This window comes from Pelophylax lessonae (assembly GCF_965119305.1).
Source record: "Pelophylax lessonae genome assembly, chromosome: 5".
NCBI lineage: Eukaryota > Metazoa > Chordata > Amphibia > Anura > Ranidae > Pelophylax > Pelophylax lessonae.
In genome coordinates this window covers 208,672,840-208,688,540 of record NC_138772.1, presented here as the reverse complement: position 1 = coordinate 208,688,540, position 15,701 = coordinate 208,672,840, and the positions used below count along the sequence as shown (strand labels likewise).

Sequence of the window (15,701 nt, the reverse complement as noted above, 5' to 3'; positions counted from 1 at the left end):
GTACTTTGAGCATAGGGCACAATGATGACACGACTCCAGGAAGTTGGTTCATGATGCCCCGAGCCCACATCATCATTCACCCCAGATAAGGACCGGTGTTCTATCAGAATACCGCTACCTACCAGATTCTGCAACCGGAAGTGACGTACGGACTAGAACAGCTTACTGCGCATGCGCCATGCTTTCCAACATGGCCGCTATGCATTCCAATTGGTTTCCTAATGTGACAGAACACGAAGCAGAGGCGGACATCTTCTTACACCCACGAAAGTCTTGAATTTTACAATTATTTAAGCAGTAAACTCACCTTATATACTGAATCACAGTATTACATTTGTATTATTATTGTATTCTAGTAAGTATAGCGAGAAACCTGCAGGTAGAAGTTGGCAACGGCCATCTTGGTACACCCCGCACTACTCAGTGGCAAACCAAATATATAGTGAAATAGACTATTTCACTTGGTCGCGGTGAAATTGTCTATTTCAGTATATAAAGTTAGTTTACTGCTAAAATGAATGTAAAATTTAAGACTTGCATGGGTGTAAGAAGATGTCCGCCACTGCTTCGTATTCTATCACATTAGGAAACCTGTTGGAATGCATAGCAGCCATGTTGGAACGCATGCCGCATGCGCAGTAAGTTGTTCCAGCCCGTACGTCACTTTCGGTTGAAGAATCTGATAGGTAGCAGTATTCTGATAGAACACCGGCACTAGACGAAGCAATGAGGCTTTGGGATACATCGCTGGGAAACTGATGACAATTGCAATGAAAGGCGCTATTTTTAATTTTAAACTGCTAGGCAATGTATTTTTTTTTTTTAAAAATGTACCAATTTAAACTGGACAAAACCATAGTGTACTCTTCAAGTAAAAATAGTTACATTGCTTCTAATGTGAGTGAAAATTCACAAAGATTTCAGTGAAATTTTCAGCAATTTTGCAAAGTGCATTAATGTTAATTGGGAAAGTGAAAATAAGGTGTAGCGAAAGGTTTGAAAAGGTGCAATAGGCTTTAAATGGCTCTTGAAGGTTGGGAAACTCATCATTGCGTTTTGTGAATTCAATGTACTTTAGGCGTAAGATGCCATGATGACACACCTCCAAGGAATGGGTCCACAATACCCTGAGGTCACATCATCATTTACCCCAGATGAGGATTGGCATTAGGCCACAAAGTAACACGTCTTTGGGAGACATTGCTGGGCAACTGATGACTATTTTTATAAATTATCTTATGTGGGTGCCCTTATATCCGATTCCCCCTATTTGTCCAGATCAGCATGGAGCTAAGCAGAAAATGGTAAAAATCTTGAAACTCTATATTGTTCCAGAGAATTCCTTTTAAATTGTCCAGATGAGCATTGAGCTAAGTAAAAAAAAAAAAAAAAACTTAAAAATCGTGAATCTCTATATTGTTTCCAGAGGGTGCCATTTAAATAAAGTCTTTCTGTTTTACTTACATAGTTTGCATGCAGCACGGTAAAAAATTCAGGATGTGTTATAAACTTGACGGCTGGAGACTGCAGTAATAAGGTAATTTTCTGGGAATTTATAGGTGTTAATGTTGCATCTCTTCTAAGCTCTGCAAAGGAGAAAGCACAATGACCTGCTGTTAGAGGTATGACCATGCCGTCAAGTGTTACAGAAACGAAAATCCATTTGATCTTTGCTTCACAAGGGACCTGTCATTATAAATCCCAGATTACACAGCAAGAATCTCTATAAAGTACTTTATTACAAATGTGAGCAGTTTTTGCAAGTGTCATATATAAATCCAGCAGGTGGTCACCTCTTACTGAACACAAGTAAAAACAGAAGAGAAAACCTGTAGGCTTTCATCTCTGGGTGTCTGTGTCAATATGAGATTTTGTTTCAACCCAAAAGACACGTTCATGTTATTTTGTACATATTATCACGTTTCTGCAAGTTCAGAAATGAGAAATACAGATTTTCATCAGTCCTCTTTTATCTTTATGTAGCAACACGTACTTCTGACACTTACATCATAAACATAATAAAACACTACTTGTCAAAAATAACCCACTCAAACTCAAACTCATTATAAACCAGAGTTGCTAATCTTACTTTAAGGCCTCCATATATATTATGCACTGTAGGAGTAAGGTCTTGAGCTGTCAATTCTCTTGACAATATTACTCCTCATATCACTTTTTATTATAGCCTCCAAAGTCTAATGAGACATATAAAATGCACATGGATTTAATAAAGTCAAATAGGCTGTTTACTTTGCAAGGACATTTTCATTTTGGAAAGGAATTTTCCCTTAGGTTGGTGAATGTGATGAAAATTTACTTTGCAAAGTATCCCCAAACACATGCAAGGAAATTTTTTTTTTTTTTTGAAAATAATTTTTATTAAGGTAAATGCAAAAACAAACAAAAAGGGAAACAAACATCTTGCAAATAGCAAGTACATGGCAATCACTGTGAACAGGCATATACATTGAGATACAGTTAAACATCAATCAGTGGACCTGAAGTCCCAGAACTTAGTAAACATCCTGAGCTGCACACCATTGGACGCCAGGGACTTTTCATATTGATAATTTGTGCGCAGTAATGAAATCACTTCTGACATATTAGGTGTATCGGTGGACTTCCACTTCCTCAATATAAGTGTTCTAGTGGCTAGCAGGACGTGTGAGGTCCACGGTCTATATGTTAGGGGAATGTTATCAATACCTAAGTGTAGAATGGCCAATGCAGGGTTAGGTGCTATTAAGAATCCTGTGTATTTCGCTATGAAGCTAAAGACTTGGTTCCACAAGCTGGTGAGAGATGGGCAGGACCACATTATGTGAAACAATGTACCCACGCATGAGCATTCCCTCCAGCACAGTTGTGAATATTTGTTGGAGAAGCCCGCCAGCCGGTATGGGGTGTAGTACCACCTATGTGTAATTTTGAGGGTCATCTCCCAGTGATTGGCACAGTGAGTGTATCTGTTGACTTCTGAAAGTGCACGCCTCCATTGAGATACCGAAAAACTCTGCCTGAGGTCTCTGTCCCACTTGAACATGGTGAGTGTTTTAAAGAAAGTGTCATTGCCCAAAATAGCGTGATAATAACTGGACAGTTTCGGCGTGTCTGCAGAAGCCGCCGTGAGTAACTCCCATAGTTTCCCTTCCACTCTAGTACTCCTGAGAGGGTGATGTTGCAAAAAATGGTGTATGCGAAAAATATGTAAAAACCTAGAGCCTGGTATCTGATATTTGCTCTGTAGTTGTTCAGGGGACATTAGAGTGTCTTTCTCGTAGAGATGTTGAATGGAGGTGATTTTCCCTTTGACAGTGATGCTTGTGGGGAGGTCGGGCAGGCGTACATGCAAAATAGATGACGAGATATTTTCGGTAGGGATAAGCGCACGGTCCTTATCAGGCCCGGTAATTTTGCGCCAGGCCCTTACCAAGGCTTGCATAGTGGAGGAAAGGGTGGATAAGTTTCACTGGATCCAGGAGTCACCCAGGAGCAAGTCCCGAAGAGTCGTGGTGGGGGCTAGGTTCTTTTCCAGGTCTACCCAGAGGGGGGGTTCAGTTGTGTGAAGCCAAAGGCGCATTTGAGCCAACACGGTTGCCCAATAGTATACTTGAAGATCAGGTACCGCTGCCCCACCATGGCATCTTTTGTTGGACAGGGTAGAAGAAGAGCAGCGAGCCTTCTTGTCCTCCCAGATATACCTTTTCATATGGGTGGTAAATTTGGTCAAAATCGTGGTCGGGTAGTGTACAGGGAGAGCCCTAAATAAGTATAGAAGTTGGCGTAGTAGGAACATTTTGTAGGCATTCACCCTACCATACCAGGTTAGGTATAGGGGTTTCATGCGTGTGGTTTCTGCTTCCAATTTGTGGAGGAGTCTGTTTACGTTAACTGTCAAAAGTTTTGTGGGGTCGGCCAATAGGTCGAAACCTAGGTAATGTATTCTGTCCGAGGACCAAGGGATGGGAGCCAAAGATTCGAACATGGTTTGATCCCGGGGCTCCACTCCAAGATTCAGAACCGTGGATTTGGATTCATTATGCTTATAGTAGGAAACACAGTGAAATTGTTGGAGGACTTCATACGCGGCGGGGAGAGATTTTGATGGGTCAGTGAGCATGAGAATAATATCATCCGCAAATAGCGTGATTTTGTGGTGGTAGGAGGGGAGAGGAAATCCTGTAATCTGGGGGTGCGAACGGATGGTTTCCGCGAGGGGCTCTATCAATAAATTAAAGATTGTGGGTGAGAGGGGGCAGCCCTGCCGTGTGCCATTAGTGATGGGGAAGCGTATTCCCGACGTGTAGACATGGGCGGATGGTGCAGAGTAAAGGGCTAGGATAGCGGAAAGGATAGGACCTGAAAAGCTGAATTTCCGTAAAGTGGCCCGCATGTAACCCCAATGGAATTCGTTGGGGAGGCCGTCTGGACCCGGCGATTTGCCTTTCGGTAGAGTTTTAATGCTATGTTTGACCTCATCGAGCGATATGGGTGCATTGAGGGTATTTAGCTGGGACTCGGAAAGGGACGGTAGATTAATGGCGTGTAGGAATCGATCTATATCTACCGCTGATGGTTGGTGCTCAGAAGGATCGTCCTTTAGGTTATATAGGAAACTGTAAAAGGACGCAAAGGCATCCGCTTTGGCCTGTGGATAAGATATTTTGGTTTTAGTGATGGGATCTATAAGATACGGGATTCTAGATTTTGCCTGTTTTCTTTTCACACTATTTGCCAGGAATTTACCCGCCTTATTTGCCTGGGAGTAGGTTTTATGTTTAAGATAGCTTAGATGCTTGTCAGAAGCCTCCAGGAGGAGGATACGAAGATCTAATCTGAGTTGGGTCAAACGGTTGGACAGAGCAATGTTGGGGTCCCTCTTATTACTCTCTTCCTGTAACGCTCTGGGGTTTTATTTAGTGAACTGGATTTGCAGCTGCAGAATTTCCACTCAGTAGTCTTGTAGAGATGTGTTGAATCACCTTATCCAACTCTCCTGACTCATCATAGTGGCTCAGCCCGCTTCAGTATGCACATACACAAACACTCAGATAAGATGTTGCTGGAGTGATAGATATCTATGCAATAGTATTGAGGTGATATACTGAAGGAATAGGCTTGAGTAGTGATAGCAATTAATGATAGGCACTCAGGTAGTAATGTTGCAGGAGCGATAGCAGATGGTGATAGATAGTATGCAGGAGGGTTAGCAATCATTTACAAGTAACAGGTGGTAGGGGATAGCAGATGAAGTGTACAGGAGATGCTAAGTTAATGCAAGGATATAAGTTACAGGTGGTAGTAGGCTCAAGAGCTAGCAATCTAGGTAACGATGCAGGTGATAGATATTGTAGTGCATATATCCTAGAGTTTAGCAACAGTTCTTAATATGCAAGAATAGATAGCATGTGACTTGATAGGAAGGGATCCCCTGCGGGGTACTTATCACTAGCTGGTAAGCGAGGTAAAGGATCAGGTAGCGAGGTAAAGGATCAGGTAGCGAGGCTCCGGTCAATCCAGGTATAGGAAGATAGCTGGAGGATTCGGCAGCGTCAGACAGGGATGTATAACGAGCGGTTGCACGAACACCTTGTGAGTGAACAGCGTCGTTTGAAATAGCCGCTCAGAGCGGCGCCTAGTGATGACGTCATCAGATGTTAAAGAGACATGCAGCTATATGCGTTCCACCTACCTGAATGGTGGAACGCAATGCGGAAGTAAGAGGCTAGAAAGGTACTGAAAGTACCAGGATCTTACACTTCCAAAACATGAATCTCGTTCAGCAGAGAGGTCATCCTCTGATTCCGTAGTCTTCTTCTCCTGGCCTGCTGCTGGAGGCACACCCCCCTGATAAAGGCCTTGTGTGCACCCCACAGCACCCAAGGGTCGGAGACCGATGGTTCGTTAAACTTGAGGAATTCCTGCATACTGCCTGAGATCCGGGTTGAGCAACCCGAGTCCTGCAACATTTGAGTATCACACCTCCAAATGCGAGATGGTGCTACTCGAGTGTTCTCCTCGATGACCAGTTCGACTGCAGCGTGATCCGACCATGTTATGTCGTGGATCTTCGAGGAGGACACCTTCGAGAGAAGATCCATATCAACTACAAATAGATCTATACGTGAGTATGATCTGTGCCTGGATGAGAAATATGAGTAGTCCCTCTCACCGGCGTGCTGGCAACACCACACATCATACAGTTTCTCAGAGTGCAATAAACCCCCCATCGATTGTTGCCTGCCCCGGGGGGACGAAGAGGTGTCCATCCCGGGATCTGCAACAACGTTAAAGTCACCACACAATAACAATCGACCCTGTTGGACTTTGTATACTTGCTTGAGCAGGCGTCTTACGAATCTCAATTGATGGGAGTTTGGGGCATAAAGATTGACGATGGTGAAAGGAGAGTCATTAAGTTCACAGACAACGATTATGAATCTTCCGAGAGGATCCAGAACAGATTTGAGAATCTTAACCGCCAGTGATGATCTGAAGGCTAAAAGAACTCCCCTCTTCTTTTCATCAGCGGAAGCCAGAAGAACGTTGGAGAAGTCCTTGTGAGTGCAGGCTGGGTGTGCTCCCTCCTTAAAATGAGTCTCTTGGACCGCCAAAATGTCCACAGCGTGAGTCAAAGCTTCATTCCATAGCGTGCGCCTCTTGGCTGGATGGTTCAAACCATTTGCGTTAACTGATAAGATTTTAATGGTCATAGTATATCCAGATAATCAGATGAAGGTGGGCATGATCTGGTACTGGAGAAAACAAGAAGGTCCAGGCTCTTCGAATGTCCAGGGAGCTGCAGTGTAGCCACATAAAGCGATAGGTGGTCATCGGGAAGTACAGCGATAATGCCATGAAAAAAAGAAAAACAAACTGAGAAAAAACAAAGGTATAAAAAACAAACGGGGTGTAAAGATAAACAGAAGGGGCCAAAGGCCAATTGCTCCTATGGCCAGGGACACTTGTAGGTGCCATATTATTAGAGCTCGGGAAAGTGGAGGGAGGATTGGGGGGTCTCTTACGTGAGACCACATTCCAATCCGCTTCAAGCGACTGGAGAGGCGGTGATGCAGGGGAGTCAAAATGTTGCTGTGGTAAAATGTTCCACCTGCGCAAGGCCTGAATGCCTTCATCCAAGGTTTTGATCAAGACAGTTGATCCTCCATGAGTGACGGTGAGAGTCGCCGGGTATTTCCACTTGTGTGGCACATTATGATTGCGTAGGGCCTTTGTTATGGTAGCCAGATTTCTCCTAGCCTGTAAAGTATGCCTGGAGAGGTCGGAGAGCAGTTGTAAATTGCCATAACCCTCAGGGAGAGGCATGTTTTGCCGCGTCGCCATCATGATCTGTTCCTTTACGTGGTAGAAATGTACCCTAAGGAGCACATCCCTAGGTACATCCGCTGACAGGAAGGAAGGTTTCGGCAGTCTGTGTATCCTGTCTATTAATAAATCAGAGGCAGAAGCAGAGGGTATCAGCGCCTGAAAAAGTGCGGTGACATGTGGTAGGAGCTGGTTAGGCAGGACTGTCTCAGGAATACCCCTTATTTTCACGTTGTTCCGCCGTGAGCGGTCTTCTAAATCCGCCACTTTGCTTTTGAGCCATTGTATCTCATCCGTTTGGGTGTTGAGTGTAGAGATGGCGGAGTTAATGGTAGAAGCATGTGTGACGGTTGTTTGTTCTATGGAGTCCACCCGGGAACCCAGGGACCCCAAGTCTGTCCTGAGTTGCTGCATGCATGAGACCATGTCCGCCTGCATTGTGTTACGCAGGGTATACATCATCTCTCTCATTGTCCCTTCAGTGATGGGATTGTTTCCAGTGGGGAATGATGCAAATGGGTCCAATCTCTGTGAGGGAGAGACAGGGGCATGCTGTGTGGGAAGGCTGGTGTCCATACCTGAGGGAAAGGCTGGTCTTGGAGGTGAGTCTCTCCTCTGCCTTGACTTGGCCGGGCTTCTAGATGAGGGAGAAAGCAGTGAGGGTGATCCTGACGACTGGCCGCTGTCTGGGTTTGCAATCCTCCTATGAGCCGGTGGATGGGATGGCAGCGGCTGCAGTTTGTGCAGCGCTGCTGCTCCTTGTCCTCCTCGTGTTCCCGGGCCGCCGCCATTTTGGCGGAGCCCGGAGCTCTGAGAGATAAGGAAACCGGACAGTTTGTTAGACTGCTCCGGTCCCTTCTTACGTCTGGTCATGTCGGCGGTGGCCGGCGGAAGCTGCGGGGATCGTTTGCGGGGTTGTGTGAGTCCCGAAGCTCCAGTTGCGGCTATGTGTCCCTGGCGGCTCGGCGGAGCAAAGTTAGCAGGCAGCCATCTTCCGCGCCACGCCCCCCTGCAAGGAATTTTTTTTTAAACATATATCTTTGCTTGCACATGATTGGCTGATGGAAGATAGCAGAGCTTCACTTCATTCTCTTAAAAGTCAGCAGCTACATACTGTAGCTGCTGACTTTTAATATTAAGACACTTACCTGTCCTGGAGTCCAGCGATGTCGGCACCGCAGCCGATGTTTCCATCGGTTGTTGGGTGCTGCAGCCGCCATTCCCGGTAAGGGAACCCGGAAATGAAGCCTTGTGGCTTCATGGGCAGGTCCCTACTGCGCATGCTCGAAGCGCGATGCGCATTTCTATTGGCTCGGCGGTGGGGGAAGGAGGAGGGGGCCGAACTTCCGGGAAGTGGGGAAGGGTACCTGACAAAAACAGGTACCCATTCCCCCCTCCCCCCTGAAAGGTGCCAAATATGGCACCGGAGGGGGGAGGAAGCAAAAGAGCGGAAATTCCACCTTTGGGTGGAACTCCGCTTTAGGCTAAAGGTAAATTCCCTTAAAAAGTGAACAGCCTATTTGCTTTCAGTAAACTAACCCCAAAGACTTCAGGGCAGCCAAGACTCGGCAGGAGTGTGATTGCTGACAAAACAAATCACATGACCAGCATACCCAGAAGACTGTGGGGTTTATTTACTAAAGCTGGAGAGTGCAAAATCTGGTGCAGTTGTGTGTTCAATTAAGTATTGGCAAAAAAATCTGGTTTCTATGCAGAGCTGCACCAGATTTTTTACTCTCCAGTTTTAGGAAATGAACCCCAGCGCCACTTAACAGGTTGGCATTGGCATAAGATTTATGGCCAGATATAGTCAGCAACATTCAGTGGGTAACTCAATGGATCCTCACTTCAAATTAATACTGAAGTAATATATTTAGAATCTGCTAAACCCAGGGCAACAATATAGAATAGATTATACTTTTTAGAAATAGTTATTTTTTTCATCTGAAGTAGACTATAATTTAATTATTCATCCTAAAACTGTATTTTATAAGATATACTGCATAACTGACATTCTTATATTATTATAAAATATTACTACAGCATTTGTTATCCAGCACCCTAGGTGTTCAGTTCAAGATTTTACAAAGAATTACAAAGAAATTTTAACTGACTGCCATTGCTTTTGAAGTGCTTCCATCCCGCTATTTAGGCTCAAGAAGCTTAATGTATATTGCTATGAAACGGCGACATATGCTGAGCATACTGGTCTTCTTAACAACAATAAATCTGCGATTCGTCTTTGTATTCTGAACTTACTGAACAGACCTGATTGAGTCTTTTATCTATTATGCCACTTTGTGCCCAGATGTATTTAAGGTCTGTTCTGCAATATTTTTTATTAAATAAAAATGTACTCAATGTTGGTGTTTGCAAACCCAAATCTTCTGATGTTGGGAACTCTCAATGACTCTGTGGGGTTGATTTACTAAAATTAGTGAGTGCAAAATCTGGTGCAGCTGTGAACGGTAGCCAATCAGCTTCTAACTTCAGCTTGTTCAGAAAGGCTTTGACAAAAAAAAAAAAAAACCTGGAGCTGAACCAGATTTTGCACTCTCCAGTTTTAGTAAATCATCCCCTGTATGTATGTGGTGTGAGAGAGGAATTACATTAGTTATTGACAGTGCAAAACCTTTGTGAAATTCACTTCTAAAATACAAGCACAATCTAAAGATCTACTTAATACACCTGGCTATTAAGGTATTTGAATTAATTTATGTTTTTTTTTTTAAATACATCACCAGATAGAAATTTGCCCAGTGAAAGTGCATTCGTTTTTTTGCCTGATTCGCACTGAATGAATGTAAAGGCACCTTGCACATTGGAGAATTGCTATGCAATTTATATATATATATATATATATATATATATATATATATATATATATATATTATATATATATATATATACTTCCCTGTGTATGTAATATATTATCAACACAATGAGGCTTACTTAAAAAGCTTCTGCATAGGGCAATGAAAATATGGAGAGGCCAGTGTTCTATAGAAAATAAATAAGGGGGTATTTATACACAAACTGAAGATCTGTTTATAACGCAAAACTGCATATACATTAGTAATTACGAATGCCAGCAAAATTGAATGTTACTAGGCAATTTGGTCATAAGAATAGTGTGAAAATACCATATAATACCCACTAGGAGCTGATGATCACAAGAAATAAATACTTTGTTACTATCACAAACACAGCAAAAGCAACTAAAACAGCCCGTAGTCTGGACAATCACTTTCTCCCAGTGCACATGGAATCAGAAATAAAATCAAATGAAATTAAACAAACTTATGTAGCAATTATATACAATTATATAGGAATACAGTATATAAAATTCATGCCTTAAGTCCTCATAGAAAATCGCATAGCATTAGCAGCCCACCTCGGGTGTATTCCACCTCCTGTGCCTTTAAATTTCAAGTGAAACACCATGTGGGACTTAAGATTATTGCACCACTTGAGATTGGAGGGAATAAATTCCAAACTTTATCTGTGAATCCCGTCACCATACCGCGTGAGACCTCTCCCTTAGGTAATTACACTCTCCGGATCACTAATATAATTTCGCCTGGAATAAAACACTTATCCTCCAAGGATGGTAAGGGATCCTCAATCTGTGGAATCCTCGTCTCCTCAAGTTATGAAAAAAACAGACTCATAGCGTAATACCGTTTAAAATTTATTCACAAAATTCACAAATTCACAAAAAACCCCTTTGTTAAAATGCACTTACACAAAAGAAATCACATCAAGCATGTAATCACAATCTCCTACTGCTCAGCCAGCATGCATCGGTCTCACCGCTTGTCAATGGCCACTGATCGCGGTGATTCTCGGGATATGATACACATACTCGGCAGTCCTGGTAGCCGCGTGATCATGCACTGACGCGTTTCGTCATCACGACTTCGTCAGAGGCCCACATACAATCTAAGGCAACACATCAAGTACAATACATCCAATACATAATACTCATACAAGATAAAGCAAACATCCAGTACATGATATTGGGCACGGGTGGATGAGGTTAACAAAACATTGTTAATGCAGTGCTTTCTTCACATAGTCATTTACCATACATGGTATTTATCTGCTCTATAATCCACAGCTGCGGTGTCTCATACAGGAATAACCATGATTGCAGACATCTCGTGTTTGGGAGCCTTCACCGATCTACATTACAATCACATAGGACCTTATCCAAACCCATTATCCAAATTCATGATCCACTAAAGCCTTTGTTTCTCACCCAAATCTCATATAGTGGATATAAAGTCTATAAATATGCTAGGCAAATGTTTTTCTAAAAAATTATATAAAAAAAAATAATAATTTCGCAATCTTAACATGTTATATCTCATATTAGTAACTATCATGTCCAATATATGGAAGTAGAAGCAATATTCAGAAAATATTGGAAAATATTAAGTATGGATAAGATCTTAAATAAAGTACTCTCTAAATGATCCAATCTTTATCTATCGGAAGGCACCATCCTTTGGAGACAGAGTGGTAAATAAAAGTGTTAGATCTACCAGTGAGACCCAAGTTGTTTTGGGATAAAGCAAGATTTTATGCCTACAGGAGATGCAGAGCCTGCCAACAACTGGATACTTACTTAAGGGGGCTAACAATGTTTAAATCCACAGTGAATAGGAGAGAGTTTAAGATTAAGGAGTTTATCTCATGCAACTCTACCCACGTAGTTTATGCCCTTGAATGATCATGTGGGCTAATGTACCAAAAGAACATTGGGCAAACTCATTTCGGAGCATATCCATAACAACTGTATAGGTCATAAAGATCACAGTGTATCATTGCATTTCAGACGTAAACACAATAGGAACCCCTCTGGTTTGAAGTTTTGGGGTATAGACAAAACCCACCCAGTATGGAGGGGAGCAAACAGAGTGAGGGATTTGTCTAGATGTGAGACCAGACCAAATGGATATACTTAACTAATACTTGGAATACTTGGAACGTGGAATTAGATTTGAATTGTTTTATAAGCGATTATTAATTTTGAGTGGGTTTTAATAACAGATATTTTAAGAATAAAAATAAAATGTTATTTTTATTAGTATATACAGACCTGCAATTTCAAATGATGTAATTGCAAGCAAAATGTGGTATTATATAGTGTTAGCACAGAAAGATTGGTTTTGTATTAGATCATGTTAAGATTGTGAAATTATTGATTTTATATAATTTTTTAGAAAAAAAGTTGCCAAGCATATTTATAGACTTTTTATCCACTATATGATATTTGGGTGAGAAACAAATGTTTTAGTGGATCCTAAATCTGGATAATGGGTTTGGATATATAGGTCCCGTTTGATCATAATGTAGATCGGTGAAGGCTCCCATACACGATGAGATGTCACGATCAGGGTTATCTCTGTATGAGACACCGCATCCGTGGATTATAGAGCCGATAAATACCATGTATGTTAAACGACTATGTGAGGAAAGCACTGCATTAACAATGTCTTGTTAACCTCATCCACCCATGCCCATTATTATGTACTGGATGTTTGCTTTATATTCTATGAGTATTACGTATTGGATGTATAGTACTGGATGTGTTGTCCTAGATTGTATGTGTCCCATTGAGCGCTGTGAAGTTCATATTTTTGCCACAGAAGGGGTTAACACCTCTGGTGATTACAAGATAAATAGAAGGAGCCGCATCTTGGGACCAGGTCCTCTGGCGAAGTCATGATGATGAAACGAATCAGGGCATGATCACACGGCTACCAGGACTACTGACAGTGTGTATCGTATCCCCGATCAGTGGCCACTGACGAGCGGTGAAACTGATGCATGATGGCTGAGTAGTAGGAGATTGTGACTACAATTGCTTGATGTGATTTATTTTGTGTAAGTGCATTTTAACAAATGGGGGGGGGGGGGGGGTTGTGAATACATTTTAAATGGTATTATGCTAAGAGTCCATTTTTTTCATAACTTGAGGAGACGAGGATTTCATAGATTGAGGATCCCTTACGATCCTTGGAGGAAAAGTGTGTTATTCCAGGCAAAATTTTATTAGCGATCCGGTGAGTGTGATTACCTAAGGGAGAGATCTCATGCGGTGTGGTGACAGGATCCACAGATAAAGTTTGGACTTTATTCCTTCTAAACTCAAGTGGTGCAATAATCTTAAGACTCACATGGTGTTCACTTGAATTTAAAGGCACGGGAGGTGGAATACACTTGAGGACGAGGAGCACTGCTAGTGCTATACTTCTTTGTTACTACCGTACTACTACTATACAAATTCTGTATAATAATCATAATAATAATAATAATGATAATAATAGTAATTATGCAAGGTCTGCAAATAATAATGACTATAGCCTAGACACAGGTGCACTAAAAAATGTGGACCTTGCAGTTCAATGCAAATTCCCCTCTAAAATGATCTAAAGTTAATAGTTCAAAAGGTTCCTCATGTAGAAAAAAGGTAGGTTCACTCGTACCCTACCTCTATTTCCGCATGTCACCACTGTCCTTCCAGGAAGATTCCTGGGGAATGCAGGGCAGGCAAAATCCTAAAATAAGCCACTCTGGTCCTTTGTAAGAGTATCTGTATTCTGCAGGATTTGGCTGGAGTGTGATGTCATCACAGGTGTGACAGGTGGAATATGGGGTAAAGTATAAATCTAGCTTTTTTCTATACAGGTACTTTTGTTTGAGCTATTAACATTAATGTACTTTATGGCAAGATCACCCTTAAGTTAAATTAGCCTTTTCATTTTTAAAGGAATTGTATTACATAGCAAACAACTGGACACAAAGAAGAGGGTTAAAAAATTAAGGGGAGAGACTAGAGCAGGATATGCAGTAGAAGAAATGCTATTATTCAGCAATATTGTCCACATATTGAATAAAATAAAACACAAGAGTACATACATTACTCTGTTTAAGGGAATGGTTACATAATGGTATATTTCTTTCATAATGACCTTCTTTTCTGGAATGATTCCATTAAATCCATCAGTAGCATTATATTATTAAAACTGAAATATTTATTATTTTTCTCTGCATTACTTACTCCTACTGCAGTAGTAAAGATGGATTACGAATCCTTATTACAATAAACAAAAAGTACCTGGATTTGGTTGTGACAAGTCCGTTTCAGAATCCCCAATCCCCGGAATCCTGTCATTTCGTCCAACAGCTTCTTCCTCTGGCCGCTCAGTTGCAATAGTCCTCTGAATATTTTGATACCTTAATTTAATATAGAAGACAATATGTCACAATGGTGCTCAAATTTGCACAGAACTGAAACTAGTTGAAATTCCCAGCAACAGATGAGCTATCATACTCACCTCTCCAGCAGACCATATATCCTACCTTCCCTCAAACTAGCATTGCAGCATCAGCATTCAATACTTCCATGAGTGTCAGATGCCTGTGTCCCCTGCCACATGGTGTGGCTCTATCCTCTGAAAACTACATCACTATCAAATACAGTGTCTGCAGTATCCATATCAACCTCCTTTTACAGATCTAGAGGAATTTGATAAAAATGTTTTCAGACTGCTGGAGTGTTGCTATCAGTTCTAACAAAGAGGGAGACAGAGTACAGCAGGGCAGTTCCTAAAATAGACCTTTACCCTTAAATAAATGTTATGTTGCCCTGCCTCCTCCCCCTCCCTTTCTCACAGTTGGATATTAATGGTATTTCTCAACTAGGCCTGCATGTGCAAAGACAGCAATTATGAAAGTCCTAAATGTTGCCATCTTTGCTGAAGGGCTCTGCCAAGGCCCAAAGGCTGGGAAGAGTCCTTTGGGACATCTTTGCAAGCACCATAATGGTGGTGCCAGAGGGAGAATGGAGCAAATGAACAGATGACTGAAGTTTCTTTTTAAACCTATACTTCATTCTTATATTACCCTGTACAGTATATAAGGAACTAAAACCTAATACATAACATAGCATCTATATATGTTTGAGTGACCACCAGGAAGATCTTTCGTTTGCTTTTACCTATTTCGATTTTCTAAATTTTTCAAACTGTAAATAAAAAATTGCAATTATACAAACTATATTTTACCTGCTATGACATAGTATAATAACAGGACGTAGTAAGACACATAATGTTGAAGTTCAGTATTTGCCTTGACAGCATTAATGGCTCCCTGAGACCCTACCTGCATTTACACCTGAGCAGAGTATATTCCTAGTGATTTTGAAGCATTTATTTGGTGTTTTACAAGCTTTGTGCAAGTGTTTTTGTATGGATATCAAGCTTTGAGCATTTGTTTCATTTTTTTGCAAGATATGCCAGTTCCAGTTCTACCATGTTAGTAAATAAGATCCATCATGTAAAAACAGTTAAAATCGTAATTGTTCA

General features: G+C 41.6%; 1 protein-coding gene across 3 annotated transcripts in view; it reads right to left on the bottom strand.

Annotated features, from left to right (window-relative positions):
* HECW1 (HECT, C2 and WW domain containing E3 ubiquitin protein ligase 1) overlaps nucleotides 1-15,701 on the bottom strand; it is a 504,763-nt gene that overhangs the window by 72,530 nt on the left and 416,532 nt on the right. For all 3 annotated transcript variants that reach the window (XM_082259512.1, XM_082259513.1, XM_082259514.1), the window contains 2 exons: nucleotides 14,453-14,571; nucleotides 1,465-1,586 (listed from right to left, as the gene is read on the bottom strand). In XM_082259512.1, coding sequence (XP_082115638.1) covers nucleotides 1,465-1,586; nucleotides 14,453-14,571 — 241 coding nt within the window. The remainder of the gene's footprint in view (nucleotides 1-1,464; nucleotides 1,587-14,452; nucleotides 14,572-15,701) is intronic.